The sequence below is a fragment of the Pelophylax lessonae genome (assembly GCF_965119305.1).
Source record: "Pelophylax lessonae genome assembly, chromosome: 10".
In the NCBI taxonomy this organism is placed as follows: Eukaryota; Metazoa; Chordata; class Amphibia; order Anura; family Ranidae; genus Pelophylax; species Pelophylax lessonae.
In genome coordinates this window covers 161896627-161916988 of record NC_138777.1, presented here as the reverse complement: position 1 = coordinate 161916988, position 20362 = coordinate 161896627, and the positions used below count along the sequence as shown (strand labels likewise).

The 20362-nt window shown below is 42.7% G+C and overlaps 1 protein-coding gene across 1 annotated transcript in view; it reads right to left on the bottom strand.

The window, feature by feature from the left end:
- The window catches only part of DPP3 (dipeptidyl peptidase 3), a 118443-nt gene that overhangs the window by 25854 nt on the left and 72227 nt on the right, over nucleotides 1-20362 (bottom strand). The window contains exons 12-14 of the mRNA XM_082269641.1: nucleotides 19390-19482; nucleotides 7258-7320; nucleotides 3236-3360 (exon numbers count right to left, since the gene is read on the bottom strand). Coding sequence (XP_082125767.1) covers nucleotides 3236-3360; nucleotides 7258-7320; nucleotides 19390-19482 — 281 coding nt within the window. The remainder of the gene's footprint in view (nucleotides 1-3235; nucleotides 3361-7257; nucleotides 7321-19389; nucleotides 19483-20362) is intronic.

The window sequence follows — 20362 nt, the reverse complement described above, 5'->3', positions numbered from 1 at the left end:
CCGGAAGCTCAGAAAACGTGCAGGAGAGGAGAGAGAGGAGCAGACCGCCTAACATCGCGCCATTTCCTGTTTGGAAATAACGCGATGAGAAGAGCGGCCGGCTGCCTACGTCACTGCACATTGCATCCTAGGAGCGACGAGTAAGAGCTCCCAGGACGCATTGCGGGACAGGAAGTGCCGGGGCGAGCCGCCGCTCAGGAGGGAGGAAGTCGATGGAAAGGTGAGTATATAATGCTCTCTAAAAAGGTAAGGAAAAAAAAAAAAAAAAAGGCTGGGAATATCCAATTCTGGCACAGCAAAGGATAAGGAAGCCCATGCAGTAAATTCTACAGACACGATTCTGTGCCCGGAAATCCGCTTTAACAATAGGATTGTGAGCAGAACCTCTGCTGGATCATAACAGGGACGAGTATCAATGGGCAATATGCCCGAATTCCAGCTATGTAGTCATGGACAGTATGCCTGAATTCCTGCTATGTATCCACGTACCGCGTAAGCAACAACAGGGTGCATTGGGAGTATATATGTGAGGAGTAGGAGAAGTCACCTTAATAAATAGTCCACACCTCACCGGCGTTCCTAACCTCTGATGACGCTTCCGGGGAGGAGCGAAATGCATTAGGCAGGAACTTCCGGTGACGTCACATCCAGTGTTTGGAGCGCAAACCAGTAAAGTTGTATTCCAAGCCGGCATTGAGCCAAGAATATTATATGTGAGTGTTAAATCTGTTTTTAAACAAAGCTTTTTCATAAAATGGAATTATGCTATGGATATCTCCGGATTCTCCTTGCATGATAAAGCATATAAGAGACCTGTTACCCTGCTGGAAAATATGAAGGAGTTGTGAATTGCCCATCACAGACATCTGAGGATTGTCACTTTCCTAGCAGTCACTATACCAATTTGGAGTGGGTGAGTGAGCGCACATGAGGAGGGGAGCATAGCACTTTACTGCACATCATTGGCACAAGAAAATTGAAGCATAAACTGCACTTTAAAGAAATAATTCAATCATTTGCACTGAATAGATGTACTAGGCAGGAAAAAAGCTTAACCAAGCCTATGGGGCTGTCCCTGCAGGCATAACACCACACACTCTGCTATCGGCAAACAGTTTGGTTGCAAGCAGTGTTTAGAATACAAAAAAAAACCCCACTCAGTAGTAGAGGGGCAGGTGCTGCGTCTGTCGAACTTTAGAGAAAAGGATTTTACGATAAGTTCTTACAAAAATCCAGTTTTCTCTGTTGTTCATCGACAGACGCAGCTCCATCTCTTCAGAGACCATAGGGATGTCCCAAAGCAGTATATTCATGAGGGGTGGGAACACAACACAAAGAAGCCACAATTCCCCAAAGGCTAAACTTAGCTGACCAGGTAACATGGAGCTCACCCAGGAACAACAGGGGCTCACCCAGAAAAAAAATACACCCTCAAAGAGAAACAAAAAAGATTCTCTTCAAACAGCAGCATGCAAAACCTTGCGGCCACAGGAAGCATCCGAAGATGCCAACACATTAACTTTGTAGAATTTTGTGAAAGTATGCACAGACGACCAAGTTGCCACCCTGCACACTTGCAGCACTGACGCCTTATGGCGAAAAGCCAAAGAGTAGAACGTGCCTTCACATGGAAAGGAGGAACCTGACCCTTCAGTGAATAAGCGTGAACAACCGTCTGCATGATCCATCTGGATATGGTCGCAGCAGACGCAGCCAATCGTTTGAGGTCCTTCGGTAAGGACAAAGAGAGCATCCGATTTCCTGAAAGATTCAGTAGTCGCCAGGTAAACTCTAATGGCCCGAACCACATCCAAAGAATGCAAGGCAATTTCCTTAGGATGCTGGGGCTTAGGACAGAGTGAAGGCAACACAATGTCTTCATTCAAATGGAAATCAGAAACCACCTTAGGAAGAAACAACTGATTAGGTCGAAGTACCACTTTATCTCTGTGTACCACTAGATAAGGTGAGTGGCATGACAACCCTGCCAATTCAGACACTCTGCGAGCAGAAGTGATAGCCACCAAGAAGACAACCTTCTGGGACAATGAAAGCAGAGAAATCTCCCGAATGTTCTCAAAGGGAGGCTTTTGAAGAACAGACAACACAAAATTGAGATCCCACGGTGGTAGCGGGGACCGTCTCGGAGGTGCCATATGGCGTACTCCCTGAAGGTACAAATCAAGGCATGCATAGCTAATGGGTGTTGGAAATATACAACCAAAGCTGACACTTGGCCTTTGATAGTGCCCAAAGCCAACCGCTGGTCAACCCCTTTCTGCAGGAAGGCCAAAACCCTAGCGATCAAAAACAAGCAAGGGTGCACCTTCAGCGACTCACAGCGTGAAATGTACCATATCCACGTAAGATGATAGATCTTCCTGGAAGTAGGCTTCCTAGCCTTCAAAAGCATAGGAATCACAGAATCGGAAAGACCTCTATCTCTCAACACTTAGCTTTCAACAGCCACCCTGCCGTTAAAGCCAGCGACTGTAAAGCAGGATGTCATGCCTGCAGGGACAGCCCCATAGGCATGGTTAAGCTTTTTTCCTGCCTAGTGCCTATTCTTGTTTGGAGGAGCATAACCCTGTGGTCTCTGAAGAGATGGAGCTATGTCTGTCGATGAATAATAGAAATGTAGTTTAGCACAGGATTTTTATTGTTAAAAAGTGCTGGAATCACATATCTTAGCTTTACAAAAAGACACTGCACCATTTACCATAGCAGCAGTTTATATTACAATATATTACACTGGTACACATACACGTGGGGACACTAATACTTGAAAAAAAAAATAATAATAATTATGTTGGTTAAAATAGGCCATACATTTCTATCTTTTTATAGGATGTTGACATAGGATTGTGTATATGGGATTGTATGGTTGGGTTTTCATTACTGTTTTTTTTCTTGTTTGTTTTTTATTGGTTGAGCCAGATGGTCTTTTTTCAACCTAACTATGCATGCAATAAACTTTTGTACTTTATAAACATTTTGCACCAACAATAATCCTAGACACCTTTAAAGTCCCATACGCAAGGCGTTGGTTGTTTATTTGTTCATAGTTTTGGGGATTGCTAGTGCCCGTCAAGGCAGCCCTGACAACATGGACATACATGGTTGTTTGTTTGTCATGAGCATTAAAGCTAAAGCTTTATCACGTGCAAGCAGTATATCAATGCAGTTGAAGTTGGGGGTCACATTTAACTTTTACTGTAGTGGTCCACTTTCTTACCGAAGCACCTCTTCATTGACGCACAAATAAAGGCCAACACACTCTGCTCTGCATTCCTCATAGGTAGAGGCAATTGTTGAGAATTTACCATCCCAAGTTTCACCTGGTTTATACCAGCTCTTCACCTGTAGGTAGAAACGCAATATTAGAAACATAAGATAAGATATGGTTGTAAAGGCTAAAAGTTTTTACCTTAATGCGTTCTCTGCATTAAAGGTGGAAAATTTGATTTTTCCTACATCTTGCCTGTAAAATCCATTTCTTGGAGTAGATCACGGGACACAGAGCAGCCATAATAATTACTATCTGGGTTATATACCCCCTATAGGTGGACGGACACTGGCAACTAAAAAGACAGGAAGTCCCCCTCAATATAACCCCTCCCATACAGAAAGTACCTCAGTTTTGTAGCAAGCAACAAACTTCCCAGGCACGAGTGGATGGACCTCTGTGTCGCGTGTTGTACTCCAAGAAATTGATTTTACAGGTAAGATGTAGGAAAAAATTTGATTTTTTACTTACTGTAAAATTAATTTCTCTGATGCTCATTGACGGACACAGCACCCACCCCTCTGTGGAGTTGTAATTCTTCTGACACTGCTTGTAACAAAAATACCTATAGCAGAGAGAGGGAGTATACCCCCTGGGACTGCCCATAGGCTTAGCCAGACTTTTTCTGCCTAGTGTCTTACTCCTGTAGGGGGCAGTTTAACCCAATGGTTACATCAGGTCAAGAGCTGTTTCAGTCAATGAACGAAAGAGAAATAGCTAATTAGGAACTACGCATGCTGGCTGGATAGTGTGGAAAAATGTGTGTAAATCACAGCATTGGTTGTACAGAATTACAAACTATTTAGCTCTTTAAACAGTAAGCATACTCTGGGAAACCTTTACTTTCGATACCACCCACTGCCTGGTGGATTCAGATTGGTCCAACCAGTTTCATTTGAAGTCCTCAAAGGACAGATTCAACCTTCCATTCTGGAAGGCCTTTCAACTACACCACTTTCTCTTTCCCTGTCAGGTCCCACTGAATTTGCTGTAGGCTCACTGATTTTGAAAAAAATGTGCATTGGAGAGGGCACTCTTAGGCATTCTTTATCGCACATTTACTCCTCCCTGACCATGCCACACTATGATGGCCATCCTTCCTTTTATACATGGGAACAGGACCTGTACATCCCCATCTTCAGGCCATCTCCATAAAATATACCTTCTCACGTTTAAATCATTGATTTGTACCAAAATATAGGAATGCAATTTCAAAATAATTACTAGGTGGTATAGGACACCATCTCTACTTCATAAATGTAGGTCCTCCATTACAGAGGACTGTTGGAAATGTAGAGCAGCTAATGGAAACCTACTACATATTTTCTGGGACTGCCCCAACTCACAACTTTTTGGGACAGGGTGCAAAAAATTGCCCAATGATTTACACACTTCACGTTACTCAAAGATCCGGCTGTTTTTCCTCCTTCATTACAACTCGATCCCAATGAAAATATACCAGAAATTGATTCCATCCATTCCTGTGTGCTGGAAATCAGTATCTCCACCCTCAATCTAAATGTGGCTTCAGTGGGTCAAGAAAATTAGGAGAATGGAAGAGCTGACACACTCTCAGACACACTGGAGGCCAGTTCAAACACAAAGAAAAATCTGGCTGGCCGCACATTCGATAAAAATGCCTTTAACGATTCTTCATGTAAAAACACTTCCACAAAACATGATGGCAAAAACAGCAACTTCGGCGAACGTGTTTTGTTTCGAGCTCTATTAGCGCTTAGTCATAGCTCTGACTAAGGGCTAATGGAGCATGAAATGCATTAGTTTGAGTTGCTGCATTTCTCATCATGTTTTATGGAAGTGTTTTTACATGGAGAATCATTAAATAATGGTGATCTTATCTGATTTGCGGCCAACCATATTTTTCTTTGTTTCCTGAAGACTGTTGCGGATAGGGCCAGCACCTGCTACTGTGTGAGTGGTGGTGGAAGAGGGGACTGACCTAGAGCAGTGTTTTGCTTCCTAAGCCTTGTTCAAAACTTGGCGGCTCTGGCATATGTTTCTATTTTCGGAGGGCAAAGGGCTGATGGCTGGAGTGAAGTGAAGAAGAAGCACCGGGGTGGAAGCTTGTTAAGATTTCATCCTTTGTCATTATATTGCATGGGGGCCCTGCTGGCGCTCCCCCCCTTTTTTTTTTTTTTGCTTTCTTTTCCTCTTCTTATTTACACAATATTCCACAGTTATCTCCTTTTCCAACTTTAACAAAAAATGTGATGGCCAAACGAGATTATACCAAGTTGAGTAAAGAAACCTTCTGTTGTGAAGAGTGGTAAGGTAATAGTTTTTGCACTTTGATCATACCCAAACAATATAGCGTGACACTTTTACGTTTGCCAAATCTCTCTGCCTACTTGAGGTTTGTGAACTTTTGCTCAAAAACATGTACTGTTATTCAAGATGTGTGAATGCCTCATGATTTTTTTTTGTACTCTCATGTAAGCCTAATAAAGAATTAAAAAAAAAGTAAACATACAATATATAATCCCCTCTAGAGAGGATATCCCAAAGTCTGACTATATATTTTCCATTCCACAATTATCAGGAAGACAGACAAATACATCAAAATTTAAACATGTATTGGTATCTACTGCAGGAGGCATTTCCTTGCCTTGGTAGAATATCAGTCACCACTGTGGTCCTACACCATCTTGTCAGCAGCTGATCTTTTGCCCATATTATATTTCATGTGGAACACAGCATACAATCTCTATTGCTTGCCCTAAAAATACACACGTTTACCCATTTCTCTTACTAGGGTTGTTCTCCCTCTAACAATAAAGCTGATTTTTAATCCACTTATAATTTGCTTTCTCTGGCCCCCACCCCCTACTCCCATCAACATGCTAATCAAAGTTTTAAATAAAACATACCTTATTGTAGAGCTAGTGACATCATTACTGAATCTTTGTGGTTCCATATACAATGCAGGCATTATAGCTGGCGGGGAAGGGGGGTGCATTAACTAGCTTTCTGAAAACAGCACCATTCCTTGGTACACCTTGAAGGGGCTCTGAACCCTGATGCAATCAGAGAGTTAGTTATTGGGAGGAATTTAACAACTATAAAAAAGCCTTGGATGTGCACATGCCAAGCCTGATTGGTGGACATTCGTAGGCAGGCTTCATTTGTATGCATTCTGCCTTTGATACCACCCATATGGGATACGGAGTCTTCAGGACTTAAAGAAATAAAATCCAAAAAATGGGATGGGCCAGGGATAGTAAGGCTGGGGAGCTAGACACTGTTGAACGTCCGTCAGCCCGTAAACAAGGTGGACCATATTTCACATTCTGCAGTCAAATCCCTGTAAGCAGATTCAGTACAGGAGATGAGCCTGTTCAACTGTGTAAGGCTCAAGGCAATGCTGGAGTTAAAGTGGATGCAAACCCTCTCCTATACCCAGTGAATTAAATAGCCTCAGAGGATACACAGAGATGAAACAAATCTCCCTACATAAGTTTTACATGTATAACTTCGGTCTTCAGCTTTATATACATTTTACAAAGTATACTTTGTGTTAGATTTTTTTTTTCTTCCCGTTTCAGTTGTGGGAGTGTAGTCTTGGCATACACTGTGTGACAGTTGATTGGAGGAAAGGCACACACTCCCTCTCCACATAGGCAGAGGAAGGAAGGAATATGCAGAGATGTGTTGTGAATAGCTCTCTGCTAATCTCTTTATAGCACCCACCCAGATACAAATTTCCAGCTGCTTTTATCTCCCGTCTCGGAGAACTTGTCAGAAGTTATCATGCTGATAACAGAAGAACGGAGCAGCATAAAGAAACTGGACTTAGGGCTTTGGAGAAAGATAAGTAAACACAACAGATATATGTACCCAGGTCAAATTTCATGAATCGGGTTTACTTACGCTTTAACATTCACAGAAACTAAAATTCAACTGCATTTTAAATGAAAAAAAAAAAAAACACGTTTCTCAAACTTTATACTCACCAATTCCCCAGTTTCTGGGTTGATAACACTGTCTTTATCAAAGTTGAATCCTCCTTTCTCATCCTGCAAAAAAAATTTACCTATAGCATAAGGAAGCTGAATTGAATATAAACTCAATAAATATAAAGCCTAGATAAATATATCATTGAAATGTTTTGATATGTCTGTTCGATAAGTGCAAAAAAAAAAAAAAAACATACAAACACTGATTTAGCTAGAAATATTTTTACTTCCTGTGTTATCGGTCAGCAATATGAACAGATCTCTTTGTGGGTTAGAGAACAGCTCCCCCCAATAAATTATGAAGATGAAAAGAGGGGGGGGGGGGGTGTTCTGTAGTAGTGAACCATTATTTCTGACAAATGGATCTCTACTGTGGTTTATGCAAACTTAACGCAGTACAGCCACAAAATAAATGCTGACAATTGCAGTGTTCATTCACATTTCATTGGACTTTTGTAAAAAAAAGAGCTGCAAATGTTTTTTATTGGCAAGTGAATACAGGTTTCGGAATTGTTTTTCAAGTATTCAAGCTTTCAGGCCTTTTAAAGTATTTCACATTCTTTGCCCTACTTACAACAGGTCCTGTATACTGTACTTAACAGATCCAATATGGTATTAGACATAGACAGCATATTGCTGATTTTATACTGTAGATGGTTTCCAGTTTGGAAACTTTTTTGTTTGCTCATACTGCAAAAACTTAAGCAGATTTTCTTACTGTAAATATACTGAATTATAACCATAACAGGGTATATTTTTTATGCTGTATAAACAGTAAAGCAGGAAAAAAACAGAAAAGATAGGCGCTTGGTATATAATGTAGGATACCAAATATGAAGGTATTCCACCCCTCCTAGAGTTAGATGAAATACAACAAGGTGCCTGGTGCACCTAGTGTCAATATCAAATGACTAACTTCACAATAATGTAGAGCAACTCTGTTAAACATAAATGGATAAATGAGAAACTCCAATGGAATAAAATATACAATGATTAGCAATAGACTAGTTCTACTGGGAGAATAGTAAGTCCATGTATAATTAGCAATGAAATGCGTGAACAATAGAGAATACCAACTGTCCAAATACAATAAAGCACATGACTAAAAAGAATGTTGCCTGGAGATACTCCCAATCACCACTGGATTCACCGTGCAAAAACCCTGGCAGTGTCTACCTCATATAATCAGTGGTCAGTGCCTCCTCCACACACACCAGGTGCAGTATGGCTGCGGCTGGCAAAGCAGCCTTCACACAGTTAACTAGCGATCTTTCGGTTATGGTTCTTTTCTATTCAATCTCCTCCTCCAATATTTCCACTATGGGAACGGTTTCTTATGCCACAGTGCATAAAATAAAACACTCCCAGAGAAGGATCATTGCGCAACTCATTTATTAAAACAAGCATTTTAAACTCCAAAGAATAAAAATGTACTCACATTTTTTGGGTGTCTGTGAGATACCAACACATTCAGGCCAGCTAATGTCCTGTACAGCAGCGTGACCCGGTCCTATAGAAACAGGTCCCATAGAACCCATAGTGGAAGTATCGAAGGAGGAGATTGAAGAAAAAAGAACCATTAGAGGGATCACGATTTAACTGTTGGAAGGCTGCTTTGCCAGCCGCAGCCATCTAAGAGCATTCTGCACCTGGGGTGTGGAGGAGGCGCTTACCACCGATTATATGAGGTAGACACTGACATTTTTTTTCATTGTGGATCCAGTGGTGATTGAGAGTCTATCCAGGCAACATTCTTTTTAGTCAAGTGCTTTATTGTATATGGATTGTTGGTATTTTCTACTGTTTAAGCATTTTATTGCTAATTTTACATGGACTTACTATTCTCATAGTAAAGCTAGTCTATTGGTAATCATTGTATATTTTATTCTATTGGATTGTTTCTCATCTATCCATTTATGTATAACAGTTGCTCTACATTATTGTGAAGTTAGTCATTTGATAATACCGTTAGGTGCACCAGGCACACTGTTGTATTTCATCTAACTTTAGGAGGGTTGGATTACCTCCATATTGGGTATCATACATTATGTTTTTTTCCTGTTTACTAAAGGGGGGTTTTTACACCTTAAAGGGGCAGCTGATAGGCATTAGTGCCATTATTTTATCCACTAAGGCTTTTCAGCCCACTTTAGATCAGGGCAGCACCATCTTTTTTTGGTATTTATAAAAAATAAAAAAACAGAGGTTCTCTAATGCTTCGTTTCCACTGAGCGGTAAAGTTCAGTAAGCAATTTTTGCAGTTTCCATTGTCAAAAGTTTTGAATGGAACCCTAATTCCGAACCGTACCACTTTTTTGGGACCCTTTCGTTGGGGTACCAAGCACAATCGTACCGTACCAACAGGATGGAGCTACACTCTGCAGAACATTGATTGGTTGACAGAGAATCGTCACTTCCGCGGGCGACTTTTATAATGTTTACAGAAGTAACACAAATGTCGGTGCGCAGGGAAGTTTGGTCGACCCAAGAGGTGCAGATCTTCCTGGGTATCATTAGCGAGGAAAGGGTGCAAAGGGAACTCTATGGCATGGAAAGGAACGAAAAGTTGTTCCAGCATGTCTCTGAGAAGCAAGAACAAAATCTGCATTACTTCCTCCATTGTTGGTCGCTGTGTAGCTTTCTTTTTCGCGCGAGAATTCTCTACTTTCCAGCATACACCAACCATGCCTATCACCACGCCTATCAAGTGATGTCGATCACTACTTTCTGACTACTCCATGCCTATCATATAAGGGTACTGTTGGCGGTGGAAACACAAGCCTGATCAAGGTGTACCGTTCTGAACCATACTGAACTGTACCGAACATAAAAAAAATAGATTTTACAGTAAGTCAAAAATCCCATTTTTTCTTTTGTTCATTGATGGACACAGCTCCTTATATTCATAACCTTTGGGATGTCCCAAAGCAGTGTTAACATGAGGGGTGGAAACAACAAAAATTTCCCAAGGCTAAACATTAGCCAACCAGCAACAGGAGCTCAACCAAACAACTGGAGCCCACCTGACAAACAAAACACCCTCAAGGAGGATCAGGTCCCTAAACAGCAGCCTGCAAAACCTTGCGAACAAAAGAAGCATCTGCAGATGCCAACACATCCAATTTATAAAACTTTGTAAAAGTGTGCACCGACGACCAGGTGGCTGCCTTGCAAACCTCCGTCACTGACGCCTGATGACGGAAGGCCCAGGAGGCACTAAGCGCCTTAGTAGAGTGCGTCTTGACAGGGAAAGGAGACAACCTTTGGAAGGAATGATGGACAGGGGCGAAGAACCACCTTATCCCTGTGGCTACACCAATAGGCAATCCCTGTGAATAACCAGGTAAAGTGCACCTGGTATCCCTGTCAATAACAAGGTAAGGTAAACCCCAGAAGAACGCCGCCAGTTCCGACACCCTGCGTACAGAGGTTATAGCCACTAAAAGGTCACCTTCTGGGACAGCGTAAGCAGGGAAATCTCCTGAATATTTTCTAAGGGTGGCTTCTGTAGAGCTGAAAGCACCAAATTAAGATCCCAAGGCAGCAACGGAGCCTGCACTGGAGGAACCAAATGTCGGACACCCTGACGAAAGGTATGCACAAGGGAGTGTGTGGCCAAAGGCCGAAGAAGACCTGCAAAGCCGACACCTGGCCCTTGATGGTAGTCAAGGCCAATTTCTGTTCAACCCCTCGTTGAGGGAAGGTCAAGATCGGAGCCACCGAGAAGGAGCGAGGAAGTACCCCAATAGACTCACACCACGCAATGTATGTCTTCCACGTACGATGGTAGATCTTCCTAGAGGTAGATTTCCTAGCTTTCAACAGTGTAGGAATTACTGACTCCGATAAACCCCTATCCTTCAGCACCTGGCGTTCCAACAGCCAAGCCGTCAAAGCTAGCGACTGTAAAGCAGAATGGGAGATTGTTCCTTGGGACAGCAGATCCTCCCTGAGAGGTAGCTGCCAAGGAATGTCAGCGACCAGCCGCACCAGATCAGCGTACCAAGCCCGGCGAGGCCAGTCTGGAGCCACTAAGATGACCGGAATCCCTTCTGCCTCGATCCTGCAAAGAAGTATTAGCAAAAGCTTGAGAGGAGGGGCCACCAGCGTGTTTGTGGCATCTGCCGGAGGATCCCTTGACTGATCCACAAACCTCTGCACCTTTCTGTTGAGCCGAGATGCCAACAGATCCACCTCGGGGGTGCCCCACCGAAAACACAGCTGATGAAACACCTCCGGATGAAGGGACCACTCCCCGTGGTCCAATGCTTGCCGACTGAGGCAAATTTCCCACCATTCTGCCCACCTTAGAATTCTGGCTACCTCAAGAGCCGCCAGGACACTTCTTGTGCCCCCTTGGTGATTGACATAAGCCACGGCCATGGCATTGTCTGATTGAATGCGCACTGGACAACCCTGAAGACGATCCAGACACAGTCTGATCGCTCGGAGTTCCAAGACATTAATCAGGAGTCTGGACTCTTCTAGCGTCCAGATCCCCTAAGCAGAATCCTTACCAAGGACGCCTCCCCAGCCGAACAGGCTGGCATCCATGGTGACCACTGTCCAATACAAGGGGAGGAAGGAATTTCCCAGCCGAAGAACGAAGCCCCCATATCAGAGGCTTCTTCGTGTCCCGACTCTGCCGGATCTGATTGTCCAAAGACTGTCTTGTCCCATTTGGTCAGATTTTCCCTTTGCAGGGACCTTGTATGGAACTGTGCAAAATGGAACTGCCTGGAAGGTAGACACCATCAGGCCCAGCATCCGCATGCAAGTCCGGTGGGATGACCATTTTTTTGACAGCAGGAGGCGAATTGCAGCCTGCAATTTCTGGAGTTTGTCTAGAGGAAGGTGCACTCTGGCTACGGATGAGTACAGAGTCAGGCCCAGATAGTCCAGCTGGACAGAACCAGGGCAGCCTTCTGAAAACTTTGAATCCAACCGAACTCCTGCAGAGTTCGTATTGTGATCTCCAGGTTCTCCACCAGAGCAGAGGGAGACTCTGCTCACAGAAGGAGATCATCCAAGTAGCCCAGCACCACAGTCCCCCAACGGTCTAGCAAAGCTAGCACTGGAGCTAACACTTTTGTGAAGACCCGAGACCACCAAAGGGTAACGCCACAAACTGATAATGCTCCTCTCCCACACCAAAGCGGAGAAAACGCTGGTGACTGGCACATATTGGAATGTGAAGGGAGGCATCCTTGATATCGATAGAGGCGAGGAAATCCCCCTGACGCAGGGATACCACCACCATTCGAATGGACTCAATTCTGAACCTCTGTACCCGCAACAAAGCAGTTTAGCACCTTGAGGTCCAGGACTGGACGCAAATTGCCTTCCTTCCTGGGAACTGTGAAGTGGTGTGAGCAAAAACCCTGAAAACGTTCTGAGGTCTGAACTGGGACAATCACCCCTTGAAGGAACCGGTCTTGTACCGCCCCAAACAGGCCCTGTAAGCGGTCTGGGGACAGGCGCAAGTTGAAGGAAAAAAACCTTGCCGGGGAGACAAGAGCGAAACTCGATCTTGAAGCCGGACTGAATGACTACGTGGACCTACTTGTCTTGCACCAGGGAAGTCCATGGGTCTGGAAACCAGCAAAGATGTCCTCCCACCCTCGATATGGGTGAGGGTGCATCTTGGCTTGCCATACGAAGTTTCTTTGGATCCTCCAGAAGAGGCCCTGAAAGGCTTCGAGCCTTTGTCAGTCGACCCTGAGGGACGAAATAAACTTCTTATGAGCTGAGAAGGAAGGCCCACATCTACAACAAGGTTTCTTGCCCTTAGTAGCCTGTGGAAGAAAAGTACTCCTCCCCCCTGTGAGTCCTTTAATGATGTCATCCAGGGTAGCTCCAAACAGGCGATTTTCTTGAAAAAGGAAGATCAGTCAAGGCCTTTTTGAAGTCTGATCCTCAGAGCCAAAAAACCATGTTGGAGGACCATTGCCAAACAAACAAAACAGAGAGGTGAGCCATCAGGGGAGCCGCATCTAAAGAGGCATCACAGATAAACTGCAGCCCTCGTTTAACTTGCAGGCAAGCCCCCGTCCAGTGGGGCTATGTCCCGACCGACCTAGCGCGGAGCTGAGGTCTGCGCGTGCTCGCTGGCCAGACTGGGGTGGCCAATGGATCACGATTATTCTATCTAAAAAATGTTTACCAGGACCAAAGATCCCAGCAAGGAAATAGGTCCTTACTCCTGACTGAGTGGCTATAGTAGAGAGAGGGAGTATACCCCCTGGGACTGCCCATAGGTGTAGCCAGAATTGTTTTCTGCCTAGTGTCCTACTCCTGTAGGGGACAGTATAACCCAATGGTATGAATATCAGGAGCTGTGTCCGTCAATGAACGAAAGAGAAATTATAGCCGTGTTCTGTAGTCTAAACAGACAGCCTTTTAAAAATTTATGTCAAGCCAAAAACTTTACGATATACAGCAAATACAGACAGTTTTTTTACTTACCATTAAAAAAGTGGGTTACACTTCTAAAAACTAGAGGGATAGAAGGCATGGAAATGGGAGCCTTCTGAGCAGTAAAAAAAAAAAAGAAGGAGCAGAAGAATCAGTAAATTCTAACCTGTAAAGGGGAAAAATCCACCAGAAGAGTAAGCGTAGGTATCCCTTTAGGCCTCCTGCACACTGGTTTCTTGTAAATGCTTTTTCTCCTAACAGGAGAAAATCAGCAACTTAAACTCACCTAAGCTGCGTTATGTTTAAACAAGTTTAGTCGAGTTTAGTAGTGTTTGGAGTTTGGGCATTTATTTATTTAATTGGCCAGAACTTTAATTTATTCTAGCCATTGAAATAAACGCTGAAGTGCTAAACATGCCTAGCGTTTACATGCATTTAGCAGCATTCAGCTTTCTTGTGGTCAAAGTTCCTTCTCCTGAACACGATTTTAGGGTGTTCAGAAAACATCCTCTAAACTCCCCTGCTACTAAACTGCTAAAAACCTCCATGTGTGCATGGACACATAGAATTACATTAGTGGAGTTCAGGGTAGAAGAAAAATAGCCTAAACTAAAACGTGAGTTTAACAGCAGAAGTTTGCATGAGGCCTTAGGAACACTGCAAATAATAGTGTGAAAAAAGGACTAGAGGAGAAATCTATTTTTATAAACAGATCCCATGAATGCTTCTGGAAGTACAACATCCCAACAAGGGAAAAGAGTACTGTCAGTAATATAGAGATCTGTCTTCCTCCTTCTAAGGAGGAAGGTAAAACCCTGAGAAGAATGACTCTTGTGGTTGGAGATGAGAACGAAGCATCTGATTTAAGCCCCGTACACACACGCAGATCGTCGTCATACAAATGTTCGTCTTTTCTCCCCGGGATGTCGGTGTCTGTTGAAAAGTGCAAAGACAGCACAAGGACAGCACAAGAATTTTGTCTGCAGACTTCAGCTGACTGCAGAAGTGATGTCATGTAATGGTTAACTTTCCCTGTGTTTTTTATTTTCTGAGCATGCCCAGTCTTGCAAATCTGCGGTCTGTCGGCCGAATTCTGTACTGACAGGCGAACAATCGTCCGTTCTGGTGTCCGCAGACAAAAATTTTCATGTTTGCAAGAAAGACTTTTGTCCGCGGATTGTGCGCAGACAGCTGTCGGAGGCACCATACTAACACGCGTACAATCGGCAGATCTTTCGTCCGCCGACGTTTGTATGCCGACGATCGGTACGTGTGTACGGGCCTTTAGGGATCGGAAAATGATCTGCTTTATAGAAACAGACTAGAATTGTACTGTTCCCAGGGTGAAAGAAAAGATAGTCTTTACTGAAATCTGCAATTTTAATGGGGGGTCTGAAGGAAAAAACACTAGATAGATGGATAACCCAATTCAGATTCTACAAAAAAAAAAAAAAGAAATGACAATGTATAGAAGAAATTATGACAGGGAATTTTCCAGATTTATTCCACAGATCCTCTCAGAAGAGCAATGTGGAAGATTCTGATATACCCAAGAAAGGGCAGCAAGCCTTTCAAAGCAAGATAGGACATGGACTCCTTTCACTGAAAATATGGAAGGGTAGTCAAGAAATAGGAAACAGCAGGGAGAACCAAAAGTCCTTGCCATGAGTAGGAAAAGCAAAGACTATCAGAACACTGTAGAATCTGGTGTCATAATGGTTATCGAGTAATGGAAACTAGTTCCTGTTGATGTAGTAAGTTACGAAATCCATACAGAGAGGGATAGGGCTTGAAGAGAGTCAAAAGGTGGGAGAAGAAAAGTGGAGGGTGCTAGTAAATGACATTAATAATCTGTTCTCTCAGCCTCAACTGTCACCATGCGAAGGTGGGGACGGCGGGAACATTGAAAAAATGTGCAACTGTCCCACCTGTGAAGTAGCTTCTAATGCTTCAGTCCAACCGTCCTTAATTACTATGTGATTTCCTAAAGGCTGGGCACATCATGGGATGTGCCACAGCTCTCAACCTAAAGAGCACTTTGTAACTGACATTTTGCACTGAGATTTAGGAAGTACCCATATGTCACATTCAAGGGAAATGGATGGGTCATTGGATGTGACATCACACACGCTGTGTGGGGAGTTGGACGGGATCGCATGTACAGTGGGGAAAATCATGATCCCCTGCAGATTTTGTAAGTTTGCCCACTTACAAAGAAATTAAGGCACTATAATTTTTTATCATGGGTGTATTTTAAATGATAGAGACAGAATATCAACAAAAAACCCAAATGCAGTTCAGTGAGTAAAATAAGTATTTGATCCAAAAGCAAATAATGACTTAGTACTTGGTGGAGATACTCTTGTTGGCAAGCACAGAAGTAAGACATTTGTAGTTGGTGACCAGGTTTGCACACATCTCAGGAGGGGTTTTGGTCCACTCTTTACAGATCTTCTCTAAATCCTTAAGGTTTCTTGAATGTCTCTTGGCAACTCCAAGTTTCAGCTCCCTCCATAAATTTTCTATAGGATTAAGGTATGGAGTCTGACTAGGCCACTCCATGACCTTAATGTGCTTCTTCTTGAGCCACTCCTTGGTTGCCTTGGCGATAGGTTTTGGGTCATTGTCACGCTGGAAGACCCATTTACGACCAATCTTCAGTGTTCTGGCTGAGGGAAGCAGGTTTTTATCCAAGATTTTACAATACGTAGCCCCTACATTGGCCCCTCAATGTGGCAAAGTTGGCCTGTACCTTTGGCAGAGAAACATCCCCAAACCATCATGTTTCCACCTCTGTGCTTGACTGTAGGGGTGGTGTTCTTTGGGTCATAGTCAGAATTTTTCTTCCTCCAAACACGGCGAGTTTATGCCAAAGAACTCAATTTTGGTCTCATCTGACCACAACATCTTCTCCCAATTCTTCTCTGAATCATTTAGATGTTCATTGGCATACCTGTACATGTGCCTTCTTTAGGAGGGGGACTTGCCGTATTTGGAGGAAGAAAAATGCTGAATATGACCCTAATAACATCACTACAGTCAAGCAAGTAGGTAGAAACATCATGCTTTGGGGCGGTTTCTCTGCTAAAAGGTACAGACCGACTTTTGCCGCGTTGAGGGGCCAATGGATGGGCCATGTAAAATCTTGGATGAGAACCTTCTTCCCTCAGCCAGAGCACTGAACATGGGTCGTGGATGGGTCTTTCAGCATGACAATGACCCAAAACATACCGCCAAGGCAACAAAGGAGTGGCTCAAGAAGAAGCACATTAAAGTCATGGAGTGGCCTAGCCAGTCTCCAGACCTTAATCCTATAGAAAATGTATGGAGGAAGCTGAAACTTTCGAGTTGCTAAGCGACAGCCAAGAAACCCTAAGGATTTAGAGATCTGTAAACAAAAAAAAAAAAAAAAAAAAAAAAAGGAGTGGACCAAAATCCCTCCTGAGAGGTGTGCAAACCTGATCACTGACTACAAGAAACGTCTTCTGCGCTTGCCAACAAGGGTTTCTCAACTAAGTACTAAGTTATGTTTTGCCTCAGGATCAAAAACTTATTTTACTTATTAAACTGTGACTCAATTTATAATACTTGTATCATGTGTTTTTTCTGGATTTTTGGTTATTATTCTATCATTTAAAATACACCAACAATAAAAATTATAGATCCTTCATTTCTTTCTAAGTGGGCATATTTACAAAATCTGCAATTTTCCCCACTGTATTTTGTTGCGGTACTGCCTTAGATTGTTATTTTAATATATGAGCGCGCACTTTACTTTAATAACACACCATAGGTTTTTAAACTTTACTACTCTATGCGAGTTGTTTTCCCGCTATAGTTTATAATTGAGGGGGACTGGCAGATACTTCCCAGGATAGGTCTATGCTGGTGCAGTAGAGACCAGGAGACGTAAACCCTTCATGCTATGTTTGACAATTTGTTATACAGGGGTCATTTTGAGTTGGTAAGAGTCTTGTGCATTCATTGTGGGAAGCACTCGTTGTTGTGTCTCCTTCCTGATATTATACCTATCACATGGAGCAGACTGTTGGGTGTCTTTCCTGGACAGCACTTTTACAAGGAATGAAACACAAACACTTTTCCTTTGGACTTTTATTGATGCGATGAGTTGAGAATTAGGTTTTAATCAATCTTTTATATATCATTTATGTTAGGATGACAGTATTTGGGATTATTGGAATTTCAGGTATTTCATGTTTATATGGTGTATATATTTATGTTTACCTATATATTGGATTTGATACAAGATACAGAATACTTTATTAGTCCCGAATTGGGAAATTGTTGATACAGAATACTTTATTAGTCCCGAAGAGAAATTGTTGCAACAAATTTTAGTACTGCACTTTTTATTACACATAAAATTGGTATCACAAATTTTAGTATAGAGGGGATTTGATATGGCTCTATAAATGCCACTACATGGCTCTATTCATTAAATAGGTCACCTGGGAGATTATGCCATGGCTCTATACTTTGAGAGCACCCTGCTGCTAACACAGTACACAGATGTCTAGAAAGTGCTAAAAGGCAGACTCAGTGAGTGAAGGTCACATACTACACAAACCCACAAATTACAGTTCAGAGGGGTAAAAGTAGGGGTCCCCAAGCTATGCTAAGAAAATACCCAAGTGCTTCAACTGGAAGGCTTTGTTAAAGTAAAAGTATAGCTAAAGACAAAACTTTTTTTATTCAGTTTTGAAAAGAGTGGAGAGGGATTAGGACCCCTGTCAGTTTTTATAGCCGTCTGTGCCCCTGTTAAGGAAATCCACCCTCTCTATTTTCTCTGTTTACCAATATCCTCAAAAGTAAAAGAAAGTCCCAAATTTTGTGTTGTCCCCAGAACAGTAATAATAGAGGGGGAATCTTTTAATAGGAACCCTAGTTCTGGGGACCCTGGTGACAGCCAGGGATTCCCTCACTTTGGAGGGATTTCCTCTCCCTTCCTATTTTGCTTTCGGTCAGGAAGTGAAGGGAGTCCAGTGGCTGAAGTTCACGTTCCAAGCTAGCCCTGCAATCTTCAGTCCAGCAGAGTTGATTACGGCCTTCAAAGCGGTTGTTGAGGATAGTCTGATCTGGATAACTGCTGTGAAGAGACTAGCTGAAGAAGCAACCAAAGAAAAAATATCCATGGTGCAAAAAAATCTTGTATGAAGAGAAGGAATCACAAGAAAAATATTGTTTTCCACAGCAAAGTTGAGGAAAAGGCATCAAAACTCCTAGGACACTTGGCATGACATGACAGCTGGAGGCAGGGTTCTTTTTTTTTTTCAAACCTCTTGTAGGTAACAGTATAACCTATACGTTCTTCTCACTCCGTGTGCAGAGTCAGTAGGGCAAAAGTGAGGGGAATCTATTTAGTGGAGCCCCAGATAAAAGAAAGGATTTGAATTCTATCCAACACTAAGAAAAAAGATGGCTTGACATATGCTTTCCATATGGTATACATTTATATATATAGGTGCACCAAAGCAGGCCATAACACAATCGTGCAATGTAAAGAAACAGTGTAACATCATTTTGTAGCAATTCCTACACTGATTTCCATATGATTTACAAATACTAATTTAAGTATATTTTTATAAAATATTTTAGACGGCATATTGATTATATCACATGTAATTTACTAAAAGGATTCATGTACTAGATGAACATGTGTGTGAGACCATGAAGAATATACCTATAGTCACATACCTGAACAAAAAGCTTCCCACTGCCATGACCGAGTAATTCATGCAGACCAACCTGAACTTCAAAAGATGGTCCACGATACTTGATAAAAACATCCTGAAGAGAAAAAAAATACTCTGTCACTATCCCATTGCAGAAGAAGGAGGGTGAAAAAGAGTGGGATATTAAGTGTATCTCCAGATAAAGTTTTTTTCTTTAACAGATATACACTATATAATCACCTATATAATCACTAAAAACATTTTCTTCCTAAATCACAATAGCCCCAAATTTTGAACTTCACACAGCACTCAAAATCAACACGTTGCAATAATCCCTTCTTTTGCTAAAGGTTAGGCTCTCTCCTCTGTCACCATTTTCAACATGGGGTTGTCCATACATAGCTGTCTTGGACCCAATGTATGATATATCTTGCATGGGTGATTTGGTACCAACCCTACTGGGATCTATATACTGTATAATTTTGAGACTGAGGGCTCAATTTACCAAGTACATTTTTTTAAAAATAAAAAACATGTTATACTTACCTGGCCTGTGCAGTGGTTTTGCACAGAGCAACCCTAATACTCCTCTTCTCGGGTCCCCTGCTGGAGCTCCTACCTCATCCTCTTCTCTGTGTACCACCATAGAAAATCGCATCCTAAGGTGGCACATGAGTAGGCTTGATCCTGAACCAGGCTGTGCATTTCTATAGACATACACACAGTGCTGCTCGGCCCCACCTCCAGCTTCCTCGTCAATGGATTTGATTGACAGCAGCAGGAGCCAATGGTGAGAGAGAGAAAGAGAGAGACAGAGACAGAGACACGGTTCTCAGGCACAGCACTGAATCCAGATTGGGCTCAGGTAAGTATTTAGGGGGCTGGGGCTGACAATAGGAGGTTTTTTTTTTAACTTAAACCTTTCGCTGCCAGGTCTGTTGGGGAAGGGGGGGGGGGGTGTTAAACATGTTTTAGCAGCCCCCCCCCCCCTTTCC